The sequence below is a fragment of the Nannospalax galili genome, unplaced genomic scaffold (genome assembly GCF_000622305.1).
Source record: "Nannospalax galili isolate Female #2095 unplaced genomic scaffold, S.galili_v1.0 scaffold2085, whole genome shotgun sequence".
NCBI lineage: Eukaryota > Metazoa > Chordata > Mammalia > Rodentia > Spalacidae > Nannospalax > Nannospalax galili.
This window is the reverse complement of record NW_008353877.1, coordinates 128675-156601: the sequence shown is the minus strand read 5'-3', so window position 1 is coordinate 156601 and position 27927 is coordinate 128675. Positions and strand designations below refer to the sequence as shown.

General features: G+C 45.3%; 1 protein-coding gene across 1 annotated transcript in view; it reads right to left on the bottom strand.

The window, feature by feature from the left end:
• Positions 1-27927, bottom strand: part of Gabbr2 (gamma-aminobutyric acid type B receptor subunit 2) — a 296026-nt gene that overhangs the window by 207154 nt on the left and 60945 nt on the right. Inside the window, exon 3 of the mRNA XM_008850966.1 lies at positions 17059-17229. Within this exon, the coding sequence (XP_008849188.1) occupies positions 17059-17229 (171 nt within the window). The remainder of the gene's footprint in view (positions 1-17058; positions 17230-27927) is intronic.

Here is a 27927-nt window from a genome sequence, read left to right as displayed (position 1 = left end):
TGCCAGCAACTTTGAGGAATTTCAGCTCGGTGTGATGCCAGAGCAGCCAGATTGAAGGCTGACTCACAGCCCTCCTTCCCAAGAAAGGAGTGTACGGGGCTGTGGTGAGGGTGAATGTGCTGTGGGGAATGACCACACAGAACCTGATGGTCAAGTGAGGAGTGGCTGGGCCAAAGGAGGGATGCAGTGCAGGGTACATCTCACCCACCTTCAAGAGTGGCTGGGCCATGACAGGCAATCACAAGCAAGCAGAGCTATGGAAGCCCAGTTTCCCTCACGAACAGTCCATGTGTCCCCCAGACACTGTAGGCAGGAGACCAAGGGCAGAGGCTAGGAGTGGACCTGAACATCTGGAACAGCTGTTCCCTAATTACAAGAAGAGACCACGGAGGAAAGAAATGCCTCAGCCTCACATGGGGGCTTCCCAGTCCCTCAGCTGCTTGTCCCTGGGATTTCAACATCCAGTCTTCCAGATGAACACAGAGGTGAGGAGTTCAACCATAGCAGGCAAAACAGTAAAGGGACCCAGAGACAATTCACTAGTACTTTAGGACAATGTCCAGTCAGAACCTACGACTGAGCTGTAAGGGAAACAGATAGGGTACACAGAGGAGGAATTTCATCTCCAAACAGATTTGGCACAGAAAAGCAATTGTGTCAATTTTATACTTCAAAGAGATGAAAGAAAACCAGAACTCTACTATGTTAGAAATAGAATACATAATAAAAGACAAAATTCAAAGCACCCTGAAAGAGGTGAGATTCTAATGACAGGGAATGAATTATGTTATTGAATATGAGACTTAAGACACATTAGAAATTGTGAGAAACAAAACTTAATTGTAGAACACTGAGGTGTTCTCTTAGATGTAAATAACAAGGACTCAGATAAAAATGACCAGAGAGAAATGCAGCCTGGTGAGTAAACTATAGAGACGCACTCAGGAGTGACTGGTGTTTCCAAAAAGATGAAAAATAAGTAAAGAAAGAAATAGCCTGTGTTAGTCAGTTTTCCCACAGCTGTGACAAAATCTTTGACAAAAGCAACTTAAGGAAGGTTTTATTTTGGTTCATAATTTAAGAAGATATGGGCTACATCATGGCAAGGAAGGCATGGTGGCCCACACATGAGGCAGCTGGTCACGTATCTGCAGTCAGGAAGCAGAGGGAGATGAATGTGTAGCTCAGCTCACTTCAATGTAACAAGTAGAAATAAATAAAACTCAAATGATAACACAAAATTAGAGGCGATGAGGACCAGGGAACCAATTAATATAATAATTTCCATAGACTACAATGGACACCCCTTCCTCCACTGTCTTTCTGGTTGTAAGCCTGAGCCAGCTCTCCAGCCCAAATATTTATTTTTATTTTTCATGCATATCAGGACACTCTTCCATTTCTATGTTGGTAATTAGAGAGGTAAAAGTCAAACAGTTTAAATTTATATGAAACTACAGAAGAGTTTTGTAATGGTGATTGTAGTGGTTTGAATGAGAATGTCCCCCATAGGCTCCAAGTATTTGGACGTTTTGTCCCCAGATGATGGCGCTGTTTTGGGAGGTTTTAGTAGGTGTGGCTACCCTGGAGGAAGCACATCACTGGGGATGGGCTTAGACAGTTCTTAAGCCTTGCCAGATCTCCAGTCGCCCTCTTGCTTCCTGTGCCTGTGTGAGGATGTGAGAGCTTAGCTTCTGCTGCTCCTGCTCCAGCCACCTCCAGCCACCATGCCTCCCTGCCATGACGGACTGTAATTCCCCTGGAACCGTACGCTCAAATAAACTCTTCCTTCCATAAATTGCTTGGGTCAGTGTTCCTATCACAGCAACAGAACAGTGACTAATACAGTGATGAAACATCACTTAGCTAAAAGTATAATATTTGGCTAACACCATGATCAAACAAAAACTTTCTTAAATACATTTCATAGCAACCAAAACAAGAGTAAAGAACAAGTGTGAAAATCCAAGTAGGAAAAGAATGGCAAAATAAAGAAGATACCAGATAAAGAGGAAAGCAAATAAATTAGAAAATGGCTAACGAGAAGCAGACCTAACAAAAGCCCAAGTTTTGCTTTTTTGTTTACAGGACAAGATAATTCAATGCTTCACCAAAAAACATTAAGTTTTGGATTTTTTGTTACTGTTGCTGGCTCTGCACCCCTCTCATCCTCCATGTGCTTCTGCCAGAGAAACATCTGAAAAGCTTAGCTACCCAAGAAAGGGGGGTCATCTTTAGAGAAGAAGCAGACCTTCTTCCTTTCCTCCCACCAATCATGACTGCTTTAGGATGAGCAGTCTTGGGTAACACGTTGATAATGGGAGGGAGTGTATTTTTTTAAATATTTTATTTATTATTTTTATTTTATGTGTATGAGTGTATTGCCTGCATGTACGTGAGTGCACCTGTGTCATGCACTGCTGCGGAGGTCAGAAGAGGGCTTCGGATTCCCTTGGAACTGGAGTTACGGACAGTTTATAGCTGCCATGCGGGTGCTGGGAATCAAACCCGGGTCCTCTGCAAGAGCAATCAGTGCTCTTAACCGCTGAGCCATCTCTCCAGCCCTGGGAGGGGTTTCTAAGAGAGATGCTTTTTGATTCTTGAGGGTGTGGTCATGTGAATTTTTAAAAAGCCAACAAAGGTTTTAGATCCTCAGGCAGATCTTGACGATGCCTAGAAGCCAAGTGGCCCAGAGACCTATACAAGCAGCAGCAACCAGGCAGACTAGTGTCAACAGCACCGCCGAGTGGCAGTAGGAAATGGAGTCTCCTCACTTTGTGTTGGGTCAGCTGCTGGGTTCTTGCTCATTTTAAAGAAGGGTTAGCCTTACTTTAGACCATATACAAAAATAAACTCCAATGTGACCAAAAACCTAAGTATAAGAGCTAAAACTATAAAACTCTTAAAAGAAAATACGAGTTTAAGTAAGCCTGTATCAGACAATGGTCTTTAGATCCAAGGGCTGAAGCAAAAGCAACAACAAAAGGCAAATTTGACGTAATCAAAATGAAAAACTTTTATGCAGAGGATTTCATGAAGAAAGTGAAAACATCCACAGAATGCAAGAAAGTGTTTGCAAATCGTATCAACACATCCCTCAGCTTTTGAGTGGTTCCACTTCTGAGTTTTTGAATTTACAACAGTGCAAAATTGATGCACATTCAATAGAAAGGGAATTTCACATTTCGAATCTTGATTTTTTCCCCCCTCAGGCTGGTGATAGGTGGGACAGTACTGTCTCTGATTCTGGACAATAGGGAGCCATAGCAAGTTGCAGTTCTCAGTCAGCAAAGCAAGCCTAAGGGTGAAAAACTCTGTTCCCAGTGTCACTTGGATGTACACATTCAATAAGTTACACTAAATACTTGATAGTTTATTATTATTACATTTGATTGATTGATTGATTTTGAGAAAGGGGTTCATGTAGCCAAAGCTGACCTTAAATGTGCTATGCTGCCAATGATGACCTTGAACTCTTGATCCTCCTGCCTCCACCTCTGCTGTGCTGGAATTACAGGCTGATGCCACCAGCTCTGTTTTATGCAATGCTGGAGACTGAACCCAGGGTTTTATGCATGCTAGGCAAGCACTCTACTAGCAGAGCTACATCTTCAGCCTGGTACTTTCTTTTAAATTACCCTTTGTGTAGACCATTTTGCCCACATGTAGGTTAATGTAAGTGTCAAAGCACATTTAAAACGGTTCAGGCTAGGCTATAATATCCACTAGGCTAGATATATTTAAATACATTTTTGATTTACTATATTTTTAATGTATTATATTTCAGTTTATAAGTTTAACAGGATGTAACAGTATTCTAAGGCACAGAGAACCTCTATTTGATTTGGATGTAATATTCAGGATATAAAGAATTCCTACAGCTTAATAAAAAAAAGAAAAACAGCCTAATAAAGGTTGAACAAAAGATCTGAATAGGCATCATTCCACAGAGGATATACAAAAAGCCCGAAAGCACACACAAAAATGCTCGACATTTTTATCCATCAAACATCAAATCCATAACAAGACACCACAGTCACTCTGGTGGCTGTCATTTCTTAAAAATATAAAATAACAAGGGTTTGCAAAGATATGGAGACATCAGAACCCTTACATATGGCTGGTGGGAATGGGAAGATGGTTCGGCCACTGGTGCAGACCAGAAAGTGATTCATCAGTTCCTCCAAATGTTTACACAAATACAGAGCTCCTATATGACCTATAAGATAGGTATATATGCAAAAGAATTGAAGCCACAAATGCCCACCCAAAACATGTCCACACAAACATTCCCACAGCATTTCTCATGACAGGCCAAAACAGAAATGACCAAAATGCACACCACCTGACAAACGGATTAAAAAGGTTTCAGCCTCATAGTGGAATATTATTATTTGGCTATAAAAGGAGCCAAGTAGTGATACATGCTATTCTGTGGATGAATCTTGAGAACATTATGTAAAATGAAATAAGGTGGACACAACGGGCACGTGTTTTATGACTCCATTTATATGGAAGTCCATTAAAGGCAACTCCATAGAGACAAAAGATGAGCATTTCTCAGGGGCTGGGATGAGGGGGAAATGAGTGAGTGCTAGTGGACATGGGATTTCTTTGGGGTGAAGATGTTCTGGACTAGGTTGGGGAATGGTGGTATTTCGCTGTGTATGCATTTCATTGGATGCCTTAAGGTAGCTTTCCATTTCTAATTTTTTTCCTCAGTAAATTAAAAACCAAAGTGCTTTGTGATAGTTTCTATGATGACTCAAAATATTGGCCAACATCTTAGAAGGTTTACAGATCTCATCCCCAGAACCCTAACTTGTCACTCCCATTTCCCTCCCCAGTCCCTCCTGGCCATAACAGCCGTTTACCCTCCCTCCTTTACATCAGACTCTTACATCAGCACCTCTGTCTGTCTGGAGCTGTCTTCTCCCCAGCACCCTAACTTGATCCTTTACCATGAGGTGTCCTGAAGGCTCTCTTCCCCTCACTGTGCTCTGCACTGCCTATCTGAACCCCCTGACCCTACCTAATACATCGCCTGATTTATCTCCTTAGCACTTATTATCATCTGACATGAAAGTCACTTGCCTGCCTCTTGTTTCCAGGTTTTCCTGCACTGGGATGCAGACTCCCTACAGGCAAGGATTCTGTTCCACTCTCTGCTGTGCTCACACGACCAAAATATCGGAGGCACTTGATAAACTCATGTTGCTTGAGTGTATTATAAGATGAATACAAGAAAACTGATGGCCATAATTTGTCACACTGATAGATCAAAGATAAAACAACATGGCTGCCCATTTAGATTCTTAGCAGGCACTGTTTTGGAGATTGAAGATCTGTACACGTATATTGAGAAAATAAAGTAGAACATCTCTCAATGTGCTGAGGAATATTTGACAAACACCATATCACACCAACAATATTCTCATTAAGGCCAGCATGAGGCAAGACTCTTCAGTGTTACCACTATTTGAAATGCAATTATAGAATCTCTAGTGACTGAACAGTGAGCTTCCTTTGGATGTTCAGAGCCCTGAGTGCTTTATACCAATCAGTCATTTTAAGATAACACCAGAAGCCATCTGAGCATGCCCTGCTATTAGGGACAAGAACAAATCAAGTGACTTGCCCAAAGCCATCCAGCCACTGAGGAGCTGAGCTGGAGTTAGAAACCAGAAGCATGTCACTCTGATCCTAACCACTGTTCAGGACAACACAGTGAAAAACCAAGACAGATGGTGTGATGCTGGGGAAATAGGCAGATTCCTCCCTGGTGTGGATGTCATTGTCAACCGTGTAGGAAACCCAGGGGAATTATGAGAGGAGAAACTTCCAGAAGTAATATACTCAATATGGTTGGTCCAAAGAGGTGTATATACAAAGATCAATATTCCAGCAATAACTACTTTAAAAATGTCATGGAGAGGGGCTAGAGAGATGGCTCAGAGACTAAGGGTGTGTACTGCACTTGCAGAGGATTGGTTCATGGTATCCATGTGAGGCAGCTCACAGCCATCTGTAACTCTAGCTCCAAGGGGATCTGAGGCCTCTTGTCTCCTGGGGCACCTGCACTCACATGCACTTACCATCCCCCACCCTTCCCAACACACAGACGCACATACATACAATTTAAAATAATAAAAATAAATCCTAAATGTCGTGGAAAGTAGATCGCATCCCCCAAAGTAAACGTAAATGCAGGATACCCAGAAATAGCCCCAACAGCCAATGGGAAGGCCCTATGCAAAGAAAATGACACTTCACCAAGGGCCCAAAGAGCCAAGTGTCCTGTGTTCATGAATGCACACACACACTATCACAGAGATGCCACATCTTCCCCAGAGCAGCCAGGATTCAAGCAAAAGCACTGAGAGCTTCAGGGAGCCTTGCATCAATCAAACTTGGGAAAATAAAGACAATTGTGAGAGGAGGGTTGTGCCTTACACCATAGTATAACCTAACAGTGTTTGAAATACAAGGGGCCAGCTCCACAATGGTGGCTATCAACAGGACAGGAGTTTAAACCACAGGATCACAGGCTGCAGTTGTGAGGCCCAAATCAGTGCCACTGGCCATGTGTGGTCACTGGGCATGCACGGCATTCCTGACACATGTCAAAACGATAGTATTTGGGATATATTAAAATAAGGAAATGTACTATTAAAATTAATTTTATCGGTTCTTTTAACATTTAAGAAGGTAGCTACAAGGAAACTTAAAATCACATCAGCGGCTTGTGCAACATTTTCATCACACAGAGCTGGTCTAAAGCATATAGAAATGTACGTTATTTTTCTAAAGGTCACTTTTAGCATAGGCATTTTAAATCATTCGGGAAAGATATATTCATTAAATGCCGAAAGAATAATTGGGTGACTCCGACAGCAGGGAAAGAAAGATTTGGTATTTTAGACTTTTTACTGACATTCTAGATAAGCTGAAACTTAGCAGTAAAAGCACTAGAAGAAAACACAGACACATACTTGTAATGAGACGAGATGAGCACATTAAAGGTGGGAAAGACGTTTTAGATAAATTCAACTATATAAAACATTAAGATTCTCAACATATCTGGTAACATCAAAGCCAAAATTAAATGTCACAGGAAACATGAGGAAATACCTACAACAAATGTGACCAAGAACCAGAGGCTTATTTTATAAAGAACGCTTATGCTGTGGAAAAACAGCAGTCCAATCACTTGAGCCACCAACTCAAAAGGAAAAACATAAATAAAGGTTCTTAGTTATAAAAAGAAAAAGAAATCCAATCCCATTAGTTATCAAAGAGATGCAAATTAAAATAGCAATTGCCAAGGATTAGAGAAAAATAACAGACAACGACGTGGAGCCCTTTCACTCACAACGGAACTCAGAACTGGTGTGATCTTTTGCAGCAACAATTTGGCAACACGTACAAAAGGTTCAAAATGCGATTGTGCTATTTCTAGGAACTCATCCTTGGAAAATAATCAGAGATATTCAGATAAAAGTTCTAATGTGAGCCCATTGTATTCATGTTTAGAATCGGTAAAAACTGGCAGTTACCTCCATGTTCTAAAACAGGCCTTGCACAGGAGGATTTTTGAATAAAGGCTAGAAAAAGATGATGACAAAAGTGTAGCTCTAACTCCTCCCTCACCCCAAAATATCGTGATTTATTTTATTTTTAAAAATTTGTGTGTAGGAGTGTTTTGCCTGTATGCATGTAAGTGCACCATGTGCATGCAATCCCTGCAGGGGCCAGAAGGGGGCACTGGATCCCCTGGAACTGAAATTATGGATGGACAGTTGTTAGCCATCTGGAAACCAAACCCAGTGCTCTCAACTGCTTTTTCCTCTTCTATTTCTTCAAAGGTTTTTTTGTTTTTGTTTTTTTGTTTTTTTGTTTTTTTTGCCTCAAGTGCATTCCAGTATTGCAGTTAGAAAATAATATTTAAAAAGAAAAAACCAACAAAGGAAACTTGACACTAATGTGTAAGAAAGTAACAACACTCTTAAAATTTTTCTTCTGCATGACTGTGGTAAGACCTCCCACTTAGTTTCCCAGCCTCAGATCTACTTGTCTCAGTCTGCCATTGAGATTGCTACCATCCCAACTCTCCTTTAAAAACCTTCCATGAGGACTGGAGAGATGGTTCAGTGGTTAAGAGCACTGGCTGCTCTTGCAGAGGACCTGTGGTCAGTTCCCAGCACCCACATGGTGGCTAACAATGGTCTGTAACTTCAGTTCTAGGGGATCTGACACCCTCATCTAGTCTCAATGGGCATTGCCTGACATGGGTGCACTTAAATACATGCAAGCAAAACACTCATACACATAAAAACAAATAAATAACCCTTTCATGGCTTCCTGTTGCTCATAAACCAAGTCCAAACTTAAGAAAACCTGGTTCTCTCACAGCTGTACCACTTCTCACCCTGTGCATATACCCTAGAGCCCAACAGACCACTGGCCGTTTCCTGAAAGTTCTATGAAGCATCCTATTCCACTCCTTTGCTTACCTGGCGTTCCTGAAGTCTGGCAGATGGACTTTGGGGGAGAACTCACCAGAATATGCCAGAATAGCTGTGGAGAACCTACACACAGGTCACCTGTCGGCCCAGAGGCCCCTCTGAAGTAAGGCATACTGGACGCATGCTGGCAGCAGATGTGGAGGGACGTGTTGACCACCAAGATTTGGGAACTGGGGATTAATAGAGCGACATGCAGAACACTGTGGCAAAAACTCCAGGGGCCTGTGAGGAGGTCCCCGAGAGATGAGACTAGTCAGCTCATGCAGTCACCTTGTTTCTGGAGTGAGGTGAGGGTGGAGGGATCCTGAGTACACCTGCTACATCTCAGCTGTCAGATGCTGGCAAGTCCTTTCTAAAACATGTCACCATGCTGGGTGACTGGCTAGAACCACTTGCACACAGTAGGTATTCAGAAAGTGTCCATAGATGACACACAGTGACATCTTTCTTCCACACAGGGCTGCTTTCTGGGGCTAGAGTAACATCCTAGGAAGTCCACCAGGACTGCGAGAGGCACAGTAAGTGTCCCTGGGAGAACTTTGAGGACATGAAGAATGGCCTAGAGAATATGTCAAAGAAGGCACACTCTCTTCCTCAGTCCTGTGCTCTCGGATCCTGTGGCCCTGGGCCAGTGACCCTTACACAGCCGTCCCAGCCTCTGTGAGTAGAACCTTTCAGTCCCTTTGCTCTGAGGTCCTAGGCGGAGTGTTAGGGAAAACCATCCACGAGGAACAGAGGCTCCCCTTACAGAGGTTAGCAACCATCTCCTCCCAGTTCTGGGGTAGAGGGAGGAGGGCCTCATACTGGCTGTGCCCTGGACAGGTGCTCTGAGACAAACCACTCCAGCGTGGTGCTCTGTCCTTGCTTCAGAATTGCCACACGATGACGGCCCCTGGACACCCTCAGGGGCAACAGCTCTCCTCACATGGGGTCTTTCCACCATGCAAGAAAGGATGGGATGCTCCTATGGGACACATACACAAGAAAGAACCAGTGTCACAGTTAGCCCTGCCACCCCCGCCCCAGGACTTTAGCACAGGCTGAAGGCCAAAGGTCTCTCTCTCACTGGATACCTCATCTAGATCAGGCTTCATGGAAGAGTCATTGCCAGATCCCTGACCTGCCCTCAGACTCCTGAGGCCTTCAGTCACTCAGCATTTTCCTTTTCCTCCCTCTCTTCTTCCTGAGGGGTCTACCCTAAGCCACATCCAGGAGTGCAGTCCGTTGAGCTACTAATTTTGCTTTTTCTATTATCTGAAATATTAATACAACACTATTAAAACTGCAAAAATCACACCATGTAGTCACACCACAACCTGGGAAATAATGGACCTTTACCACTGTGGTGAAGAAAGGCTCTGAGAAACGGCCACCTTGGTGTGGGCAGGATATAGAGTGGATGCTGGCAGCTGTCCTGAAGGCCTGGTTCCTCCTAGACACAGAGATGAGGGAAGAGGGTAGAGGGTATTTGGGCTGCCAGCCTGAAGCACCAGTGAGCTCTTTGGCTAAGAGCTGGGGCGAGGGGGTCCTAGAGCATTACAATTAGAATCTGATCTGTCCTCTGTCCCCTCCTGCCCTCAATGACAGATCTGCTGAGGTACTGGTAGTCAGGTGAGGGGTGGGGGTTAAGGACAGAAGCTTGGCCCTCCTGTCCTGCTTGATCCCTGCCCATCCTCTACATACAGTGGCTCTTAAGCCCCAGCCTCAGATCAGTTGCTGGGCCTCAAGTCTGACTCAGAGGGTCTGCAGTGGAGCCCAGTGAGTGCTGGTCCTGGGACCATAGCTGGAAACCTCCTGCTCTGAGGGACAGGACTGTGCTAATTGGAAGGTAAAGGATTCAAATATCAGGCACTGACTATATGCTTCCTAACAACTGATACCAGCATCACCCAGAAGCATGTGTGTCAAGTTCCTGGCTCTTCCTAGTACCAGTTACTGGCTTAGAACTTTTCATCAAAACTTCTAGAAAGATCCTCACCAGCAAACAATGTCATATCCTCCAAAGCCATCAATAAATGACAGTATGCCTCGTTAAGTTCTGCTGGCTCCTCCCAGCTTCTCAGTGGCCCCGGTGACTTGGGCAGGAGGCAGTTGGGATAGGCTGTGCGCAGGTACTTGCTTGAAGGGTAGTGCTGACAATTTTCTGTATCTCCCACCCTCATCTTGCCTCCCCTTGTGCAGGAAGTGTGTCAACCCCTCCAAACCTGCCTTACTGGACAGAAATGTTTGACTGGCATCAAACCTACACAGGCCAAGCAGTAAGTTGCAGGAGGAGTTACTATAGAGCTAGGTCCTGCTCAGAGAAGCAGAAAAGAGCTGTGGACTCTTACAAAGATGGACTATGGCTTTGGCGCATCAGGGTCTTCCTGCCCGCATGTAGCTACTTCAGAGGACTCATGAGAGATTCCTGTGCCGGAGCAGATGGCCACTTGGCCACGGGGAAGGCTCCAAAAGGCTCAGCAGGGTCTGGAGGGCCCAAAAGGGCAGGGACTTTGAAGAGGAAACTCCACAGATGGCTACTGTTCTAGTCACAGGGAGATCAAGGGCCTTGGAGGGTCTGGACACTTGAGGGAGGTCTCTGGTATGGAAAGGTCACCCCCTAGAACCCTCTAGATTACTAAGGGCCAGTAGCCAGGTAGGAGGTCTTGGAGCCTATTGGAGAGGAAGGACAGGGGATGATGCTGTGTCCACACAGAAACTAGCCACACAGGGGGCTCCCCAGTAGGGACCCATTGCCCACTGGGGAACCTGATTCCAGATGATGCTGAACACCACAGCTTCCCCTTGTGCATGGTGCTTGTGACAAGTTAGGGCCTTCCCCTGGCACTGGAACATTCCTAGTGCACTTACCTCCCAAAAGTCCTGCCAAAAACCAAGATGGAAAACACGCAGGCGAGAAGCTGCCCCACACCATACTTCATCGGGGAACCATCATATAAAATGGTGCAAGCCTCCAAGCACCTCTCAGAGCAGCCTGAACCAGAGCACTGGCACTGCCAGATGCTCAGTCACTGCTAGAAAGAACACATAGTGCCACAGTTTCTCACACAACTAAACATAATCTTCCTGTAGGATCTAGCCGTCAAGCTCTTTGGACCTTACTCAGTGGAGCTGAAAACATTAGGTCCACACAAAAAATCCACATATGAATGTTTATGACTGTGTTGCCCCTAATTGCCTAAACTTGGAAGCAACTAAGATGTCCTTCAGTAGTGAGTGGGTAAACTGTGGTGTATTCAGACAATGGAATATTATTATAATGTCAGCACTAGAAAACAAAGTGACTCTCAAACCAAGAAAAGACATGGAGGATGGCCAAGATGGTTTAGAAGTCATGAAAGCTGGCAGCCTCAGTATGTCCTTGGCTAGTCCTCCCAGGCCTCTTTCTCCACCCTGGTCTACAGTGTTCCCATGTCCAGCAATGAACACTCCAATCGCTCACTCACTTGACTTTAAGACTTTAATTCCAATGGCCTGTACCTCCCCTTACCTAAGCAACTGTCACATAGGCACAGCCTGGCCCCTCTATCCCTACACCCCTCCTCCACCCTGGGCTCTGCTTTCCCTCCCTTTGGCCTCTCTCCTGCACCCTGGATCTTCTCTCCAGGCCACTTCCTCCAGGCCCACGGGCTAGTTGCCTGCCCATCCCGCTGCATCCTGGATTCCACAGATCATCATCAGACACGCCCTTCACTCTTCATCTTTACCCACCTCTGTCTTCCACTTGGGGAGCCCAGTGTTGGCGTGAGGCCTCTCCCCACCTGCTGCTCCCTGCCTTCCATTCTTAAGTCTACTGAAGGCATCAAGGAGACCAGGGCTGCTAAGCTCAAGAGCTCCCACCCCAGGAAGGTGTCATTGCCCAGTCTGGACCCTTGACGCTGAGCCAGTTACACAGGGCAGTAACAATTAATCCAGAGCTTATGTTGAGGCCATCTTATGGCACTGGGTGGGTGGGGAGGCCTGAACATCAGGAGTTCAAAGCTCTGCATGTGATTCTAAGAGGTGCTGTATCCATACAGGGTAGTACTGCTCAGTAGTAATGTTAGTATATGTTGGCTGCTAACATCTGCTAGCAAAGCCCCAGTGAAGGACCTAGAAAACACTGCTCAGTGAGAGGAGCCCGACACCAAGGATTGTAGGTCAGATGACTTTACTCACACACTGCTTCCAGAGAAGGCAAAACTATCAGAAAGCACATGAACCCAGGGCTGGGAGTGGGACAAATTACAAATGGGGGTGAACCACAAATAGGTACTAGACAGTGGCTGCAGTGACAGATGCAGAAGTGTGTAAATGTACTAAAATAACTGAAGTGTACACTGACAGTGCCAGGGCTGCATAGCACAGAAGTGGTATCACAACGAAATTGTCGAAAGTGGGAAAATTCTATTTAGGGAATCTAGATTTTAGTTTGGACTTAAAAATGTGTATTCACAATTCCAGTACTTGGAAGACAAAGACAGGAGGACCCTGAGTTCAAGCAGGCTACACAGTGAGACCAATATATGAAACAAACAAACAAGCCCCGGGGCTGAGAAGATAGCACTTTTCTGCACAAGCATGAGGACCTGAGTTCAGATCCCCAGCACCCATGTAAAAAGCCAGGTGTGATGGCATGTGCCTGTGGTCCCAGTGCCAGGGAGACAGGGACAGGTAGATTTCTGGGATTCATTGGTCAGTCAATCTAGCAGAATCTGTAAGCTCTCGGTTCAATGAGAGACTCTGTCTCAAATAGTAAGTTAGAGTTATTGAGGAAGACACCAACATTGACTTCTTGCCTTCAAATGCATATACACACATGTGTAACACACACACACGTATACATGAACACATGTACAAAGCAGAATCCCCACAGTGATTCCAATGAGCAGGGGCAGCTGAGAATCCGGTGTAGGAAGCCTGACAGCTGAGGACCCTGGGGCCATGTCTGTTAACACCAGGTTTGCTCCATGGAGCAGCCATGTTATCCTTCTTGGAGTAAACACATATAGTTCCTACATCTTGCCTAGTGCTTTCTTGGGGTAGTGACTAGCCGTTTGATGTGTATCTCCTATGTGGAGATCTTTCATTTATGTTTTATAAAGTGTATAGCTCTGTGTCCCAGCACCTCTGAGGCAGAGGCAGATGTCAACTCCCATTCAAAGGAAAATCCGCTATCTGTGAGGTAAAGCGAGCTGGGGGACAAAACTGCCTGGTACAGAGTCCTTTCTTCTCCCATCTCACAATCCCGTGAGGCATGGCTGTGGCACACTCAGCCTTTCCAGACACAAATCCTATGTTACTTTGGCAGTGGTTCTAGCTCTGGTCCATTTGAGAGTCAGTAGGTCAGAAGGTGTTGTCTGAGGCTGCAAAGCCTGCAAGCTGGATCTAGAGATCGAGAGCTACCCGGGGATCATGGGGCACCAGCCTTGACTTGCAGGAGTAATTGGTGCCAAGGCTGGAATGGCCCTCAGCCTCTACCCTGTTCGCAGTCCCTATGCCACATTGATGAACTCCATGGGATCATATCCCCGTCCCACCCAAGGACGGCTTTCCCTTGATGTTCCTTTCAGTGCATCCATCCGGTCCAGAACAGAAGTGCTCAATGCTGCCGATCGACTGGTTTCATAAAAGGAATCCAGTTTCCTCTGCACTCATGAGAAGTTGTTAGATCCTGGCCAGGGTCCAGCAGCTGCACTCCAGTGATGCAGCCCAGACATCTGGCGAGGATGCCAAGGCTCTCGGGCACAGAGAGGAGTCAGCTGGGCTGGGAGGTTTAATCAAGAGGGGTTCTTGCCAGCAATGCAGCCAAGCCACATCCTGTCCTCTGGAAAGGAGGCTTCCCACCTAGATGCTGGAGACCTTGGCAAAGAGCCCTGACACAGATGTGTGGGGAAAGAGATATGGCACCCAAGAGCTAGTGCCTGGTTCCTGGAGGACAGTGTCACTAGGGAGGACAGTGCTGTAGGAAAAACACTGACCAGCAGCAGGAGCAGCAGGTGTCCAGTCTGCCTGGCCTCTTGAAGCCACTCACCCTCTACAGGCCCCAATTTCCTCCTCTGCAGAATGGGAACCACCTCTCCCTACAGGGAAGGCTCCTTAGGAGGAAGGCAGAAGTGCAGGTGCAGATGGTAGCTGGTTGTGAGAGCGCTTGGGGATCTTCAAAGCACTCAACTGGACATCAAGGCAGATCTTTTGCACTCTTTAGACTACGCTCCACGGGTTTCAATCCTGGGGGGCTCCACACGGGTGATTCTCATGTGACTCCATGAAGTTATAGATGCAAAGAAAGTGATGTCTGAATTGGGGGTCAGGACTTTGGAATTCAGCCTTGATTTTTGTCTTTTTCTTTTCTTATATGTTTTTCCCTTCCTTCCTTCTTTCCTTCCTTCCTTCCTTCCTTTCTTCCTTCCTCTCTCCCTCCCTCCCTCCTTACCTCCTTCCTTCCTCCCTCCCTCCCTCCCTCCCTCCCTCCTTCCTTCCTTCCTTCCTTCCTTCCTCTTTTGAGACAGGGTCTTAAGTATCCCAGGTAAATCTTGATCTTCCTATGTAGCAGAGGGTGGCTTTGAACCTCTGATGCTTCTGCCTCCACTTTCCCAGTGCTGGGATTACAGGCATGCAACACTAAGCCTAGTTTATGTGGTGCTGGGGAATCCAAGGCTTCATGCATACTAGGCAAGCACTCTACCAACTGAGCTATACCCCCAGCCCCACTCCTTTTCTTTGAACAATCTTTCATGATTTTGGAGATGCTTTGAAACCTTGAACTCTGTTCCTTCACTGCCATGGGCCTCAGTTTCCCTCTTTTAGCGAGGAGATTGGGGGGGGTGTCTCTAAGGACATTTTAGGCTTTCACAGCCAAAGATGTTATCAGAAAGAGCAGGTACGCTAGACTTGCTGTAGAGCAGTATTAATGGGACCCCGGCCTGCCCTTGCCCTCCCGCTACCATCACCCTACTTCCCACTCACAACACTGTCACTGCTCCACAAGGGAGCCTGCCAGCAAGAGCTTCTTTGAGGTTTGGCAGTGAGTGGTTCCCAGTGGTGGTCAAGTTCCTTTAGGGTCTTTCTGAGGGGCTGAGAAGCAGGGAGGTGAAAGAGAGTGTTGCCTAGGAAAGGGCCTTGTTTGGATCATTGCCAAACACCACCAAACACTTCCACTCCCAAGTGCAAGGACTTTATAGTTCATGAAGCACTTTCACAATCCCCACAGGGAGGAATGCAAAGCGTTGTTATCCCTGATTTACCTCCAGAAGAGGAAACCACAGCTCAGAGAAGTGAGGGGGCCTCTCTAGGTTCTCACAGGCAATGTACCAAGTGACCACTACATGAGGGTAAGAGCCTAGAAAAGGGACTAGCGGAATGTGTCCCAGAGCCAGGACTGGTGACTCCCAGCCCTACTCTGTCCCACAATTCCTACCATTCTACCTTTTCCAACTCTGTTAGGCATCAGGACATGACTCCATTGAGACTTGCCTGCTTATCTGACTTACATGTGGAAATTCCTCCCACAAACCACAGTTTGCTCCTCTAGGGCTGCTAAGCCTCTCTGGATGGCTTTTTTTCAGAGGCTCCAAGTAGGAAGAGAAAGGAACACAGGAGATAAAATGGAAAGAAAGAGGGAGGACGCACCACTAGTCTGCAGTATGAAGGTGATAACTCCTAAGTCTGCCACCATCCACTGCTGGGAAGGTGTGCTAACCAGAATCTATCTTACAGCGTTCTTGGGGGTGTGGGGCTAGAAAGTGGAACAGCCTTTCTGGAAGTCAGTTCCTCTCAAAAATTTCTTTATTTTTATTTGTATAAGGGTCTTGTCTGCAAGTATGTAAATGTACCATGTGCATGCAATGCCCACAGAGGTCAAAAGAGGGCTTTGGATCCCCTAGAACTGGAGTCACAGATGGTTGTTAGCTGCCATGTGGGTGCTGGGAACCAAGCCCAGGTCCTCTACAAGAGCAGCCAGTGCTCTTAACTGCAGAGCCATTTCTCCAGTCCCTCCTCTCAAATGTTTAATGTCCCAGTAATGCACCTCTAGAAATCTTACTGACAACATGCAATCCTATCCCTGAGTGACAGCAGTAAGACCCTGAGGCTATGAATGGCCTTGAGGTCTGGTTCTGTAAGTTACAAAACACCCATCAGAGTGAACACTGCCCAGTTAAAACACGAGGTTAACCTAGGCCCCAGGAGCCATTGCACAGCAAATAAAAAGCAAAAGTATGAACATGGTATGAAGTCATTTGGACTTAAATGAATATATTGGAAAAGTTCTAGATGGTTAAATACTAAACTAAAAGTAAAGGATTTGGGAAAGAAAGTCGGATTGAGGGACTGAGACAGAGGGGAGGAGAGGAAGTGGTCTGAAAGCCGAAGAGAAGACAATGGGAGCAAGAGAGACAAAGTGGACAGTTTGGGAGAGGAAGGGGGCCAGCCAGCCAGGAGAGGAGAGAGGAATGTGTCTGAGGCACAATGTGCACGAAAATGTCATAAGGAAGCCCATTTGAAAAACACCTTAAAATTCTTTTACTGTATGGCGGAAGTGGGAAAATGATACCTCGGAGAAGCGCTGCACGTCCTGCGTGAGTGTGCCCACGCGCCTCCAGCGGAAGTGCTTGAGCAGCTTCAGGATGGCGGGGTTCACCGCGTTGTCGGAGGGCACAGTCCGGAAGAAGTACGGGTACTTTTTCTTATCTGCCAGGACAGGTGTGGTGGCCGCAAAGGAAAGCTGAAGAAACAAGAGGAAACAGTTTATAGGGGCCTTGCAGCCAGGGCAAGCAGTCTGACCAGCATTTGGGGCAAGATGTACTGTTGTGTTTAAGATGCATTTTATTTTTAATTATGTGTGTGTCTGTGTATGGGTATGTGCACATGAGTGCAGGGGTCTGTTGAGGTCAGAAGAGGGCATCAGATCCCCTGGAGCTGGAGCTCTGGGGTGGTTGGTTCTGAGCTGCCTGACAACTGAACTTGGATCCTCTGCAAGACCAGTACTCTTTCTTAACCACTCAGCCATCTCTACAGCCCTGCAGGATATTTTCTGTTTGTTGTTGTTTTTAACCCTTTTCAGTAAGAGTAATAAGTTAAAATTGAAGAGGAGATAAAAAGAATGCAAGATTCCTCTCAAGAAACAAGGAAACTCGAACTCAACCAGTGATGTGCCCTGTCCCAAAGAAATAGAGCCATTAATGTTGTGGTCTGTTTCATTCCAGAACTTCTCTGTGAGCACTAATTTTTTTATATTTTTTTCCGTACACAAACTGAACTTTTTTTTTCCCCTCATGTAAGCAGCAAGCCATCCTGTCAGCAATTCTTTGTGAACATCTTAATATTGTCATCATAGCCTCGCATATGAGTCATCTCTAATTTGAGGGCATTCAAATTGTTTTTAGTATGCTATGCTGCTTGCCCCATTTATTGCCATTATTTCATGGGCATTTTGGGTGCATAGCATTTCCCCCTCCGTATGTCAGAATATTTCCATAAGATCATCTGTGGTGTAAATGTTCCAGATAAGGATGACCTGGGAATGTTGCTTGGCGTGCTCACCTAATAGGCACAGAGCCCTGGGCTCAGTCCCCAGAACTAACGACATAACTGGGCTGTAGTGCCACACACCCATAATCCAACACTCAGAAGGTAGAGAGACAGGAGGCTCAGAAGTTCAAGATTGTCCTCACCTACATGATGACCTTGAGGCCAGCCTGGGCTACATGAGATCCTGTCTCGAAAATAAAATAAAAAATGAAAACCCAACAGGCTATGAGCCTTTAAAGTCTTCATATTTAAATCATCCAAAGGGATTTCATCCTTTTGCAAATGTACTACTCAGAGATAATTAGAAGGCCAATTTTACCACATTCTTGTCAAAAAGGAATACACCACTTTTCTACTAGTTTTATAATGAACTCTTACTGAAATGGGAGCATATTACATTCATGGACACATAATGTTGAATCTTTGTCCACAGAGCGGTTCATAAGGTTCATAAAGGTCCTACCTTAGGACCTGCTTTAGCATGTCTTCAGTTTTAAGTGGCATGCCAGTGCTTTACTAATTGAATTTAAGGAAGATACTTAAAGTGTGTCGCATTCAGACCCAGCCTATCACGGCTGCTGCCCAAACTCAGCTTGTTTGTCTTTGCACTTGTTATTTTAATTTACACCCAGTAGTCAGATCTGTCCATCCTTCCCTTTATTATTTCTTCGTTTTCTTTTAAGTGCCAGTAAGTTGTTAAATTGGATTTTAATTATCTGCCCAAATTAAATGTCACCACTTCCTAGTTCCCTCTGATCTCTGCTCTCCTTCCCTTTGCCTCAGACAGGGAAGGTAGCTATCAACCTTTTTGATCCTTGCAGTGTGACCGGCAGGGGGAAAAAAGCATCTGGCTGCAGTTCTCATTTGCATTTATCTCACTGAGTCTCCCTTCCGAGGTCTGAGAGCAGTCTGTAGTGCCTCTCTGGGATGGCTGTCATCCTTTGTCCCTTTTCCAGTTTGACTCCTAACCTTCCTTCTCTGTTTGTAGAAAAGTGATCTTTTCTATCAAGGAAAAAAACCCTTTGTGATAGAAATCTCTAATTTCCCATCTATGAATAGTTTGTATTTTGTCTTTTGATGTTACTTATGGTCTTTGCCATGAAGAAATGCTTTTGGAGGGGGGCTTGTCAGTGAGATGGCTTAGTGGGTAAAGGTGCTTGCCACGAAGCTTGACAGTTGACTGTGATTCCTGGGACCTACGTAGTAGAAGGAGAGAACTGACTCCTACAAGTTGTCCTCTGATCGCTACACATGGGCTGTGCCTGTACACACACACACACACACACACACACACACACACACATGCACACGCACACACAATTTAAAACCGCTTAAAGAAGTGCTTTTTCTTTGAGATGTGGTTGAAATTATATATTTTTTTCATTTACTTCTTGTGTTTTATGTGACATTTAGAAAGGCCTTCCCTGCCCTGGGATTATGAAAGAATCCCTCTATGGTATCTTCGGTTCTCTCTCCTTCCTTATTGTTTCATTTAATTGTTGATCCAGAGAAGGAATGGCTGAAGCCACTGCTAATCCCAGCAGCAGCTCTAGCTCTGACACGTACCAGCTCGGGTTCAGCATCCCGAGGGACAACAGCCAGGACCACGTAGCCACAGACGAGAGTCTTGACTGTAGCATCCAGCACGTTCTCCCCAGACCTCCAGGAGTGCAGGCAGAAAAGTGCTGTCCTTTTCTCTGGTCTGCATCTCAGAGGGCAGAGAGCTGCTCTCTAAGGGCCTTGGATGTTCTATGTCCACTCTGCGGTCCCCACGGACCTCATCTATTGGAGCTGACCATGCAGGAACCCAGTAGTCATCACATGGGGTTAGACAGGACTCAAAGAAAAGACATGGATATCCCAAGACTGACAAGGGTCAAAGGCAGATGACTGATTAAAAGATGCTGGCTAGGATAAGGACCAAAGAGAAGAAGCCACAGGGAGTGGGATTCCACCTGCACACTGCACGCTTTCACTTTCAGAGCTGCCCAGCACAGGAAAGTCTGACACTAGAAGTAGTGAGAGCCCCATATCTGGAGGTATGCAAACAAAGGCCTGACTGGGTAGTGAGTACAGAGGGAATCCACTGTCTGTGAATCCTTCCAACCACCATAGGGAAAGGGCTGTGTAGGAATGTCAGCGCATACGGATACACACATTTTTTCTGAAACAACAAAAGAATCTATGGCTTCCATCAGATTCACCCTACAATCTAAACAGGGTTTCACACCTGCTTGCAAGTGACACGTGAACCCCATAGGGAGCTTAAGAAACAGCAGCTGTGTACAGTTTCAGCCGATTTAGTGTCCAGGACTTTTCTCTCAAGATTAGAACCCCACTGCCAGCCTCCTCCACCCAGCAGCTAAGAAGGAGGTTTTGAAAAATCCGGGAACATCTATTTCAGGACCTGGGATGTTACGCATGTCCATTGCATTCCCCCAAATGCTTATCTAATACAATTTGGAAAATATTGGTTTTCTGATGTGCTCGCTCAATGGTTCTCTGGTTGCTACTTTACCGTTACTGTCCCATTAGTTCCAGGTCCACAATTAATTGTTGGTCCAACAACCTCATATGTTTGCCCTGTAGGTAATTACAGTGGTTACTGTTCAGTGAATAAATGGTCCATTGTGTTTACAATGGGCTTGGAGTACAATATATGCCTCAGGTCTAAATCATGTTGAGCGCAAAATATTAACTGACGTTGACATTTTCTGCGCCATTTGAGATAATGTACTTTGATTAGATTGCATTACTGTTTCTTGGGCTTTAGCCTCTTAAAACTTTCTTCCATGGGCAGACTGCAGGTGCCTCGAGGTACCACAGAACTTCTGAACTGGGGGAGTCTGAGAATTCATCTAGCTTTGGGGCTGTCTATCCTGGATGCTGTGCCACTGAGTGGCTTGGGAAGATATTTTTTAAAAATCTGATGACTTGGTCCTACATCAGACCAACTAAATAAAACTCTCTAGGCAGGGAGTCCAGACAGCATCAGTATTTAAAAATTTTCCAGATGAGGAGGATGCCCATTGAGGGCTAAGAAGGGCTGACAGGCTCAGCACCATGGTTCTGAATAAAGAAGCTGCAGACCAGAAATAGGGCTTTCTCGAGATATTCGGTATAGGCAGGGAGAGGTAGAAACAGGACTTGAACTCAGGTCTAAAGAACTCTCAACACCAGTACTCATTCTTGAGTTGCCCACCTGCTCCTGGGCACTCCCTAGACTTTCCTCCCCCAGCATCCGGCAACACTGGGGCTGCTGGCACCAGCACCCCGACTTGAAGACTCACGTTTCTGGGCTCCCTGCCTTATTTTACACTAGCAGATTAGCTTCTGAACAGACTGTGATGGAAGCTTATAGCTAATCCTGAACCACAGACTGACTACAGAGAGGATTTTAAATTTTAATTTATAGTTTTGTTATATCTAGTTTTACCACAACTGCTTTGAGAATTTGGCGCTTACAGTACCTGCTTTGGAAAGGTATTGAGATTTTGCTTAGTGGTCTTTTATAGATTCAACTTTTATAAAGGTTCCACAGTGGCTGATTCAATCTCTAGACATAAGTGACAGAATTTTTTATTAGACTACTGATGCATAGTAGATACATCCAGCCTAATCATATTACTGGCGTGTGCTTTGTGTATTTGTTTACTTGATCTATCCAGGGAGGAAAGACTTGCTGCATTTTTCTCTGGGGTCTCTGACTGCCTCCTTGCATTTCAACAGGTTTGGCTTTGTAGGCTTTGATTTTGTGATGTTTTGAGCATAAGTGTTCATCACAATTGGACCTTTATTTTTCAGCCATGCATATCCTTGCCTGGTGCGAGCAGCAAGTGCCTGATAGATATTCATGGAGTTCACAGAGGACTGAAATATTTATGAAGGTAAAATAAACCTGTTATTTTAGTGTTTTTTATTTTATGCTATATCTTGCTTGATATTAATATTATGACACAGTTTTTGCTTATGTTTGACTATCATAGCTTTGACCCTCCTATTTGTATTCTATCAAAATTATTCTATTTATCTATCTATTTATCTTTCTATCACCAGTTTAGGTATTTCTGGGAAATATCACATGGGTAGATCTTAACACACTTATCACCACAATAAATACTTGATCTTGTTGGCTGTCTCAGTCTCCTATGCTTCTTTTTCGTTTCCTTTGGTTCCCTTTAGAGGATGACTTTGTCCTCACTGCTGTGCCAGATGCATGAATTGAGGAGGGACACCTCCTAGAGGAGCCCTTTTTAATATCCTGCAGAAAGGAACAGGTTGTTAACTTGCTGAGGCTGGCCTGGCTCTCTGTTGCCTTGACAGGGCTAAACAGCTGGGTATAAAATCCTTGGGTTACTATTTCTCTTTGAAACAGCAAACTGATGCAGAGAAGGAATCAGCGGCAAACTGGATCATTGTTTATCTGTAGAGGTTGATTTTCTTGGCCTGTGTGGCTGAAGGATATTTTTTTATCTTAGAATTAATTCCCCCCCCCCCAGGGTAGATCTGGGTATGGCACTCTTAGTTTGGTTTGGGATATAGAAAGTACTTCAATTTATATATTTAACTCTTCCAACTAAAAAATATACAAATGTAGGGGGCGATGATTTAGTAGTTAAGAGCACTGGCTGCTCTTGCAGAGTACCTGCGTTTGGTTTCCAGCCCTCACGTGGTAGCTAATAACCTACAGGAATTCCAGTTCCAGGGGATCCAACACCATGCTCTTCTGGCCTCTGCGGGCACTGCACACATGTGGTACATTTACATACATGCAGGCAAAACACTCATACACATAAAATAAAAATACAAATATGCTATGTTTTATGTTTTATATAATACAGTATATTTATATTTATGTATTTTATAAATTATATGTTATATGTAATATAGCATATGTGCCACTTTATATATTCCTTTATAATACTCATCTACATTTCTCTCTCTGCTCTGGAACACCTATCTCTGCCATCTCTTTATTTTCTAAATCTGTATCTACCATATTTTCTCTCAGAATCTTGGTTTTTGGTCCTTGTCCTCTGCATGATGGAAGAGCATTGTATTTTATTTGATCTGTATTTTGTTTGCTTATTGGTGAGACAGGATCTTGCTATGTAGTTCACACTGGCCTTGAACTCATGGTCCTCTTGCCTCCCAGTGCTGGCTGCTTATCCCGTCTGTCTTGTTACAGGGTGCATGTATATGAACTTTAGTGTTTTCTGGTAAAATGGCTATATCATCCATGGTCCTTGCTGTAGGGCATACGGGTCTCATGTCCTCACAAGCTGGCTAACATTTGGCCCTCTCTGACTTCTGTGTTTGTGTCAGTCTTGGAGACACTGTTGGAGTCCATACCCTCTAACGGTGCTTTGGTGGAGAGCTGTGCAGGCTCATGCTGGCCATCCCAGGCCTTGCTCGAAGCTTTATTGACTAATACATTTTTATTGTGTTATTGACATTTCTAGCTTCCTAGTAATTTTTTATGATCTGATCCCTTCTTTCCCACCTCTTATCTCAGCCTTCTACTTCCTGGAGACAATGCTGTTTGCATATGGCTGAGGATGGCAAAGGGCTTCCTAAAGTTCTCTTCTTTATTCTGGTTATTTTTGAAGTACTTTTCAGAGGTGTTTTCAGTGTACCTTCTTTTCAGATCTGGCTTATCGAGAGACACAGCACATGGGCTGCTCCTGGCCCTGTTTTCTGTCTATTTTCATTATAACTGGGAATAATTTTTTATATTTATTTTTATTTTATGTATATGAGTGTTACACCTGCATGTGTGTAAGTGCACTTGTGTCATTCAGTGCCTGTGGAGGTCAGAAAAGGGCATCAGATCCCCTAGAACTGGAGTTACCAATGGCTGTTAGTTGTCATGTGGGTGTTGGGATTTGAACCTGGGTCTTCTACAAGACCAGCCAGTGCTCTTAACTGCTGAGCCATCTCTCCAGCCCCAACTGGGACCAATTCTTAGAAAACTGAAGGGAAAGGATCTGAATGGTTCTTGGCACCTGACAGGTGCTCACCTTATGCTGGTCTGCATTAATGAGGTGACATCACTGTTTACCCTTGGTGTCTGTTTTTCTGTTACTCTGGATCAACATGGCACATTAAGTTCCCATCATGCACTGTTCCAAAGCTTTTTTCGTGACCATAAATCTCATTTCCCAGAATGCAGTGCACTTCTTGTACCCTCCTTTGCAGTACTTTTCTATGAATTTGTTGCTCTGTCTGAATTTAGAAGGGCGTGTGAGAATGAAGAGTAAAATGCTATCTGTTTGCCTTTGTGACTGGCAGTGTGAGGTACAGACACAGTTTTCCAGCTTTATGGTTATGTAAGTTTGGGGTCTCTGACTCAGATTATAGGGAATAGAGGAAATTTAATTTTCAGAGTAATTGTTATTTTATGAGCAAGTGCCAGGAGGCAAAGCTTAGGATTTTCTTAATCCAGATCCAACTACTTTATAATTAGTGATGCTTTCAAACATCTAGAATGTCAGCAAATCTTGAAATCCCACTCTCTCTCTCTCTCTCTCCCCCCCCCCACCGTGTTCTTTCCCATGCCTTGATAGTTTCAAAGGAAAGCTGGAAATAACCTCCCTCCCATCATCCGTCCCACCTTCTCTCTGTCTCTCAAACCTCAGTGTCTATCTGACCTGAGCAGTGGTAGAACCTCCTAGAATCTCAACATCACAAACCCTAGAAGCCAGGGCATAGGCAAGGCAAGGCCTTCCACCTATGTGGCCAAGAAACTACAGCTTGCCCTGATGCTGGTGCCAAGTGCTCCCTGGTCACTCCCCGGCTCTTCCTCACACAACTCTGTAAGGTGAAATCCAGAGATTAGCACCTTCCCCAGAAAACAGAAGAGTGATTACGAGAAGCTGAGGAGGTCAGGGTGAAGACACACTAGGGAGCATAGCTCAGTGGGTAGAGGGTGGGCTTTGGGGTGATTAGAATATTCTAGCACTAGATAGTGGTGATAGCTGAACAACACTGAGTATACTCAGTGACACTCAATTTTCTATTTTAAACTATTAATATGGTGAATCTATGCTATGTGTATTTCATCACAGTGAGTGAAGAAAAATAAACTTGCCCATGGTTCTGAAAGTTATAGAAGAGATATGGGACTTATATTTGTTGCTTATCTCTTTGCTGTGACAAAGTGCCTGCCAAAAGAGTTTTGTTTTACATTTAATTATTATTGTTGTCGTTGTGTGTGTGGCGGGGGGGGCATTGAGGCACCTGTGTGTGTGGAGAACAGAGGACAACTTGTGAGGGGTTGGTTCTCTCCTTCCTCTATGCGAGTTTTGAGGACTGATCTTGGGTTTTCAGACTTGGTGGCAAGCACCTTTACCCATTGAGCCATCTTGCTGGCCCAGAAGGATTTCTTTTGGCTCACAGCCCATCAGGGTGGGGAAGTCATAGTGGCAGGAACAGGGAGCAGCTGGCCACATTAAATCCACACTCAGGAAGTGGAGAGAGACCAATGCTGGTGCTCAGCTCACCTTCTCCTTTTATTCAGCCCGAGCCTCCAGCTCATGGAATGGTGCTACCTATGCTTACGGTAGGTCTTCCCTCCTCAATGCACTTAGAAACTCCCTTACAGACTGCCCTAGAGGTGTGTTTCCAGGGTGATTCTAAATCCCATCAAGTTGACAATTAGGATTAAGCATTGTAGAACCTACATCATTAGGCCATACTGACTCCACCATCACAGTCACAGTCCCTCAGAAACAACACAGGGCAGCTTGGACCACTGGGCCCTCAAGATCTTGGGTTTAAACCTCAGTTTTGCTTTATGCCAATGGTGTGACTTTGGACAACTCACTGGTAAAACGAAGATGGTAAGCTCAGCCATGCCTGCTCTGGTGGGGTAATGTCTCCTTGCAGGCACACTGCCAAGCTATGCCCACTGTCCTTAGTGTTGGGATGGTTGTGGGAAAGGCTGTGTTTACAGAATCTGTCAGCACTGGGGTAGCCTGGGAAATCCTTGTGCAGTGTGGATTCAGAGTGTCTTTGATCCTCTCGTGTTACATGCCCATCATAGGCAAATCCATTCTCTAATGTGCTTGAGAGCAAAATCAGTTAGACAGTGGGGGGATTGCTGAATGAATGGATAGAGGGATGAACCACTCACCCATGATGCCACCTACTGGAGTGACCAGTCAAGGTGTGAGCCATCCAGGGAATTTCATGGACACTTACATTCAGATACACCCTCTAAGGTAGCAATTATTTTACAGCTGATGAAGTTGTGGCCCAGTTAGGCACCACAAACTGCCCAAGGTCAATAAGAGAGATGTGAACCTGGCCTTTTGATGTCATTTCCAGTGTTCTTTCTTTAACCCAGCACTGCGTCTTGAGCCTCAGCAGAGGCAGAGCCATGATCTAGGGCTTACCCCTTCCTTGAGATCTAGCAGAACTTAGAGGGGACAACACATTCCAGGGCTGTTGGGAGCGGGGCTGGGGAGTCTTTCAAACATATATGTTTCCATGGTGAATCTGTTTAGTTCTGGTAGACTCTGGGGGATACACACAGAATGGGATGGGAGGAGGGTTGGGAACATCATATCCTCTGGTGGGAAGCTCTGCTGTGTGTAGTGCTTCATGAGAGTTTAGGGTCTGCGTGTGGAGTGGCATATCACTTTAGCAGTGAGCCCCTGAATCAGAAATGAAGAATGAAACGACTTCAAGGACTCTTAGGGTCTTCCCACCCTACCCCTATGAGGACAGAATGGGATGGGGGTCAGGAGGAGAATTATCGGACTTGTGAGCGCCTGCCCTTCTCATCTCTGAAATAATGGGCCGGACCAAAGCTTTCTAAGATTCCTGGCAACCACAGACCTATGCTTCTCTCTCCCACTGCTAAAGAAAATGATGAAGGAGCTTGTGATTTTTTGAGGGGGTGGGTGGTTCTTTGATCTGATTGAGTTAGACAATTGCCATGTATCTCATTTCTCTCTCCTGGTATCTACCTAGATGAAAAATGTAAATCCATCTCTCACCTTCACCATCTTTATTAGATTCCAAGCCACTGTCGAATTCCTGCCTGAATGCAGTTCCCTCTTTACCTGGTCTGGGCACCGGAACTAGCTTCTGAAAAGATAAAGCATTGCTCCCGGGGGTGGGGCTGAGCAGGGGTTGCCACAGTTGCCAAGAGCTTGAGAGGCAACTCGGGCCAGATGGGAGGGGAGGAGGTGCAATGGAGGCTTGCTCTTTTCTTTGGTAGGTTTAATCTTTTGTAGTGTGGGTTTACTGACTGTGCTTGTTATTAAATGAGGGAGGTATTTGTCATCTTGGGTTTCTTTCAGCTAAACTGAATGGAATGCAACTTTCTCAGGAAGCCTCTGACAAAACAGTGTTTGTGGTGGGTGCCAGGATGTACACAAAGGCACCAGGCCCTGTGTGCTGGGAACTCAGGGCCACTTGGGGGGTGTGCCAGGCCGCTGTTGCCCTAGGTCCCTGGGGCAAGACTGTTTGGACACTAAACGCCTTGATGTTGATGCCCATGAGACTCATGTGGCACACAGTGACTGCAAAGTGTCCCCAAGTTAATGAGGGAGGATGGATGTTTGGCTTGCTAAGGAATTCTGCTGTAAGCCAGGCTCCCACAGAGGCCTTCAGGGCATTGTGCACAGGGATTAAATCTCTGAGTCAGAGATAGCCCAGGCTGGAACCACCTGGGGAGCCCATGTTCCTCCTGCCTGGCTGTGGGGTTGAGTTTTCCATCATTCAGAAGTGCCCAGCCATTCAACATCTGCCTCTCAACCACATGGCCGTTTTCCCCCCTGGGAACTTGAAACAATTTGGAAGTGAGGCAGAGGAGGACCCGTGACCCATGCATGCTTCTTCTTGGAGAAACTGAAGCTTGGAAAGTGGCAGTGGCTTGTCTGGG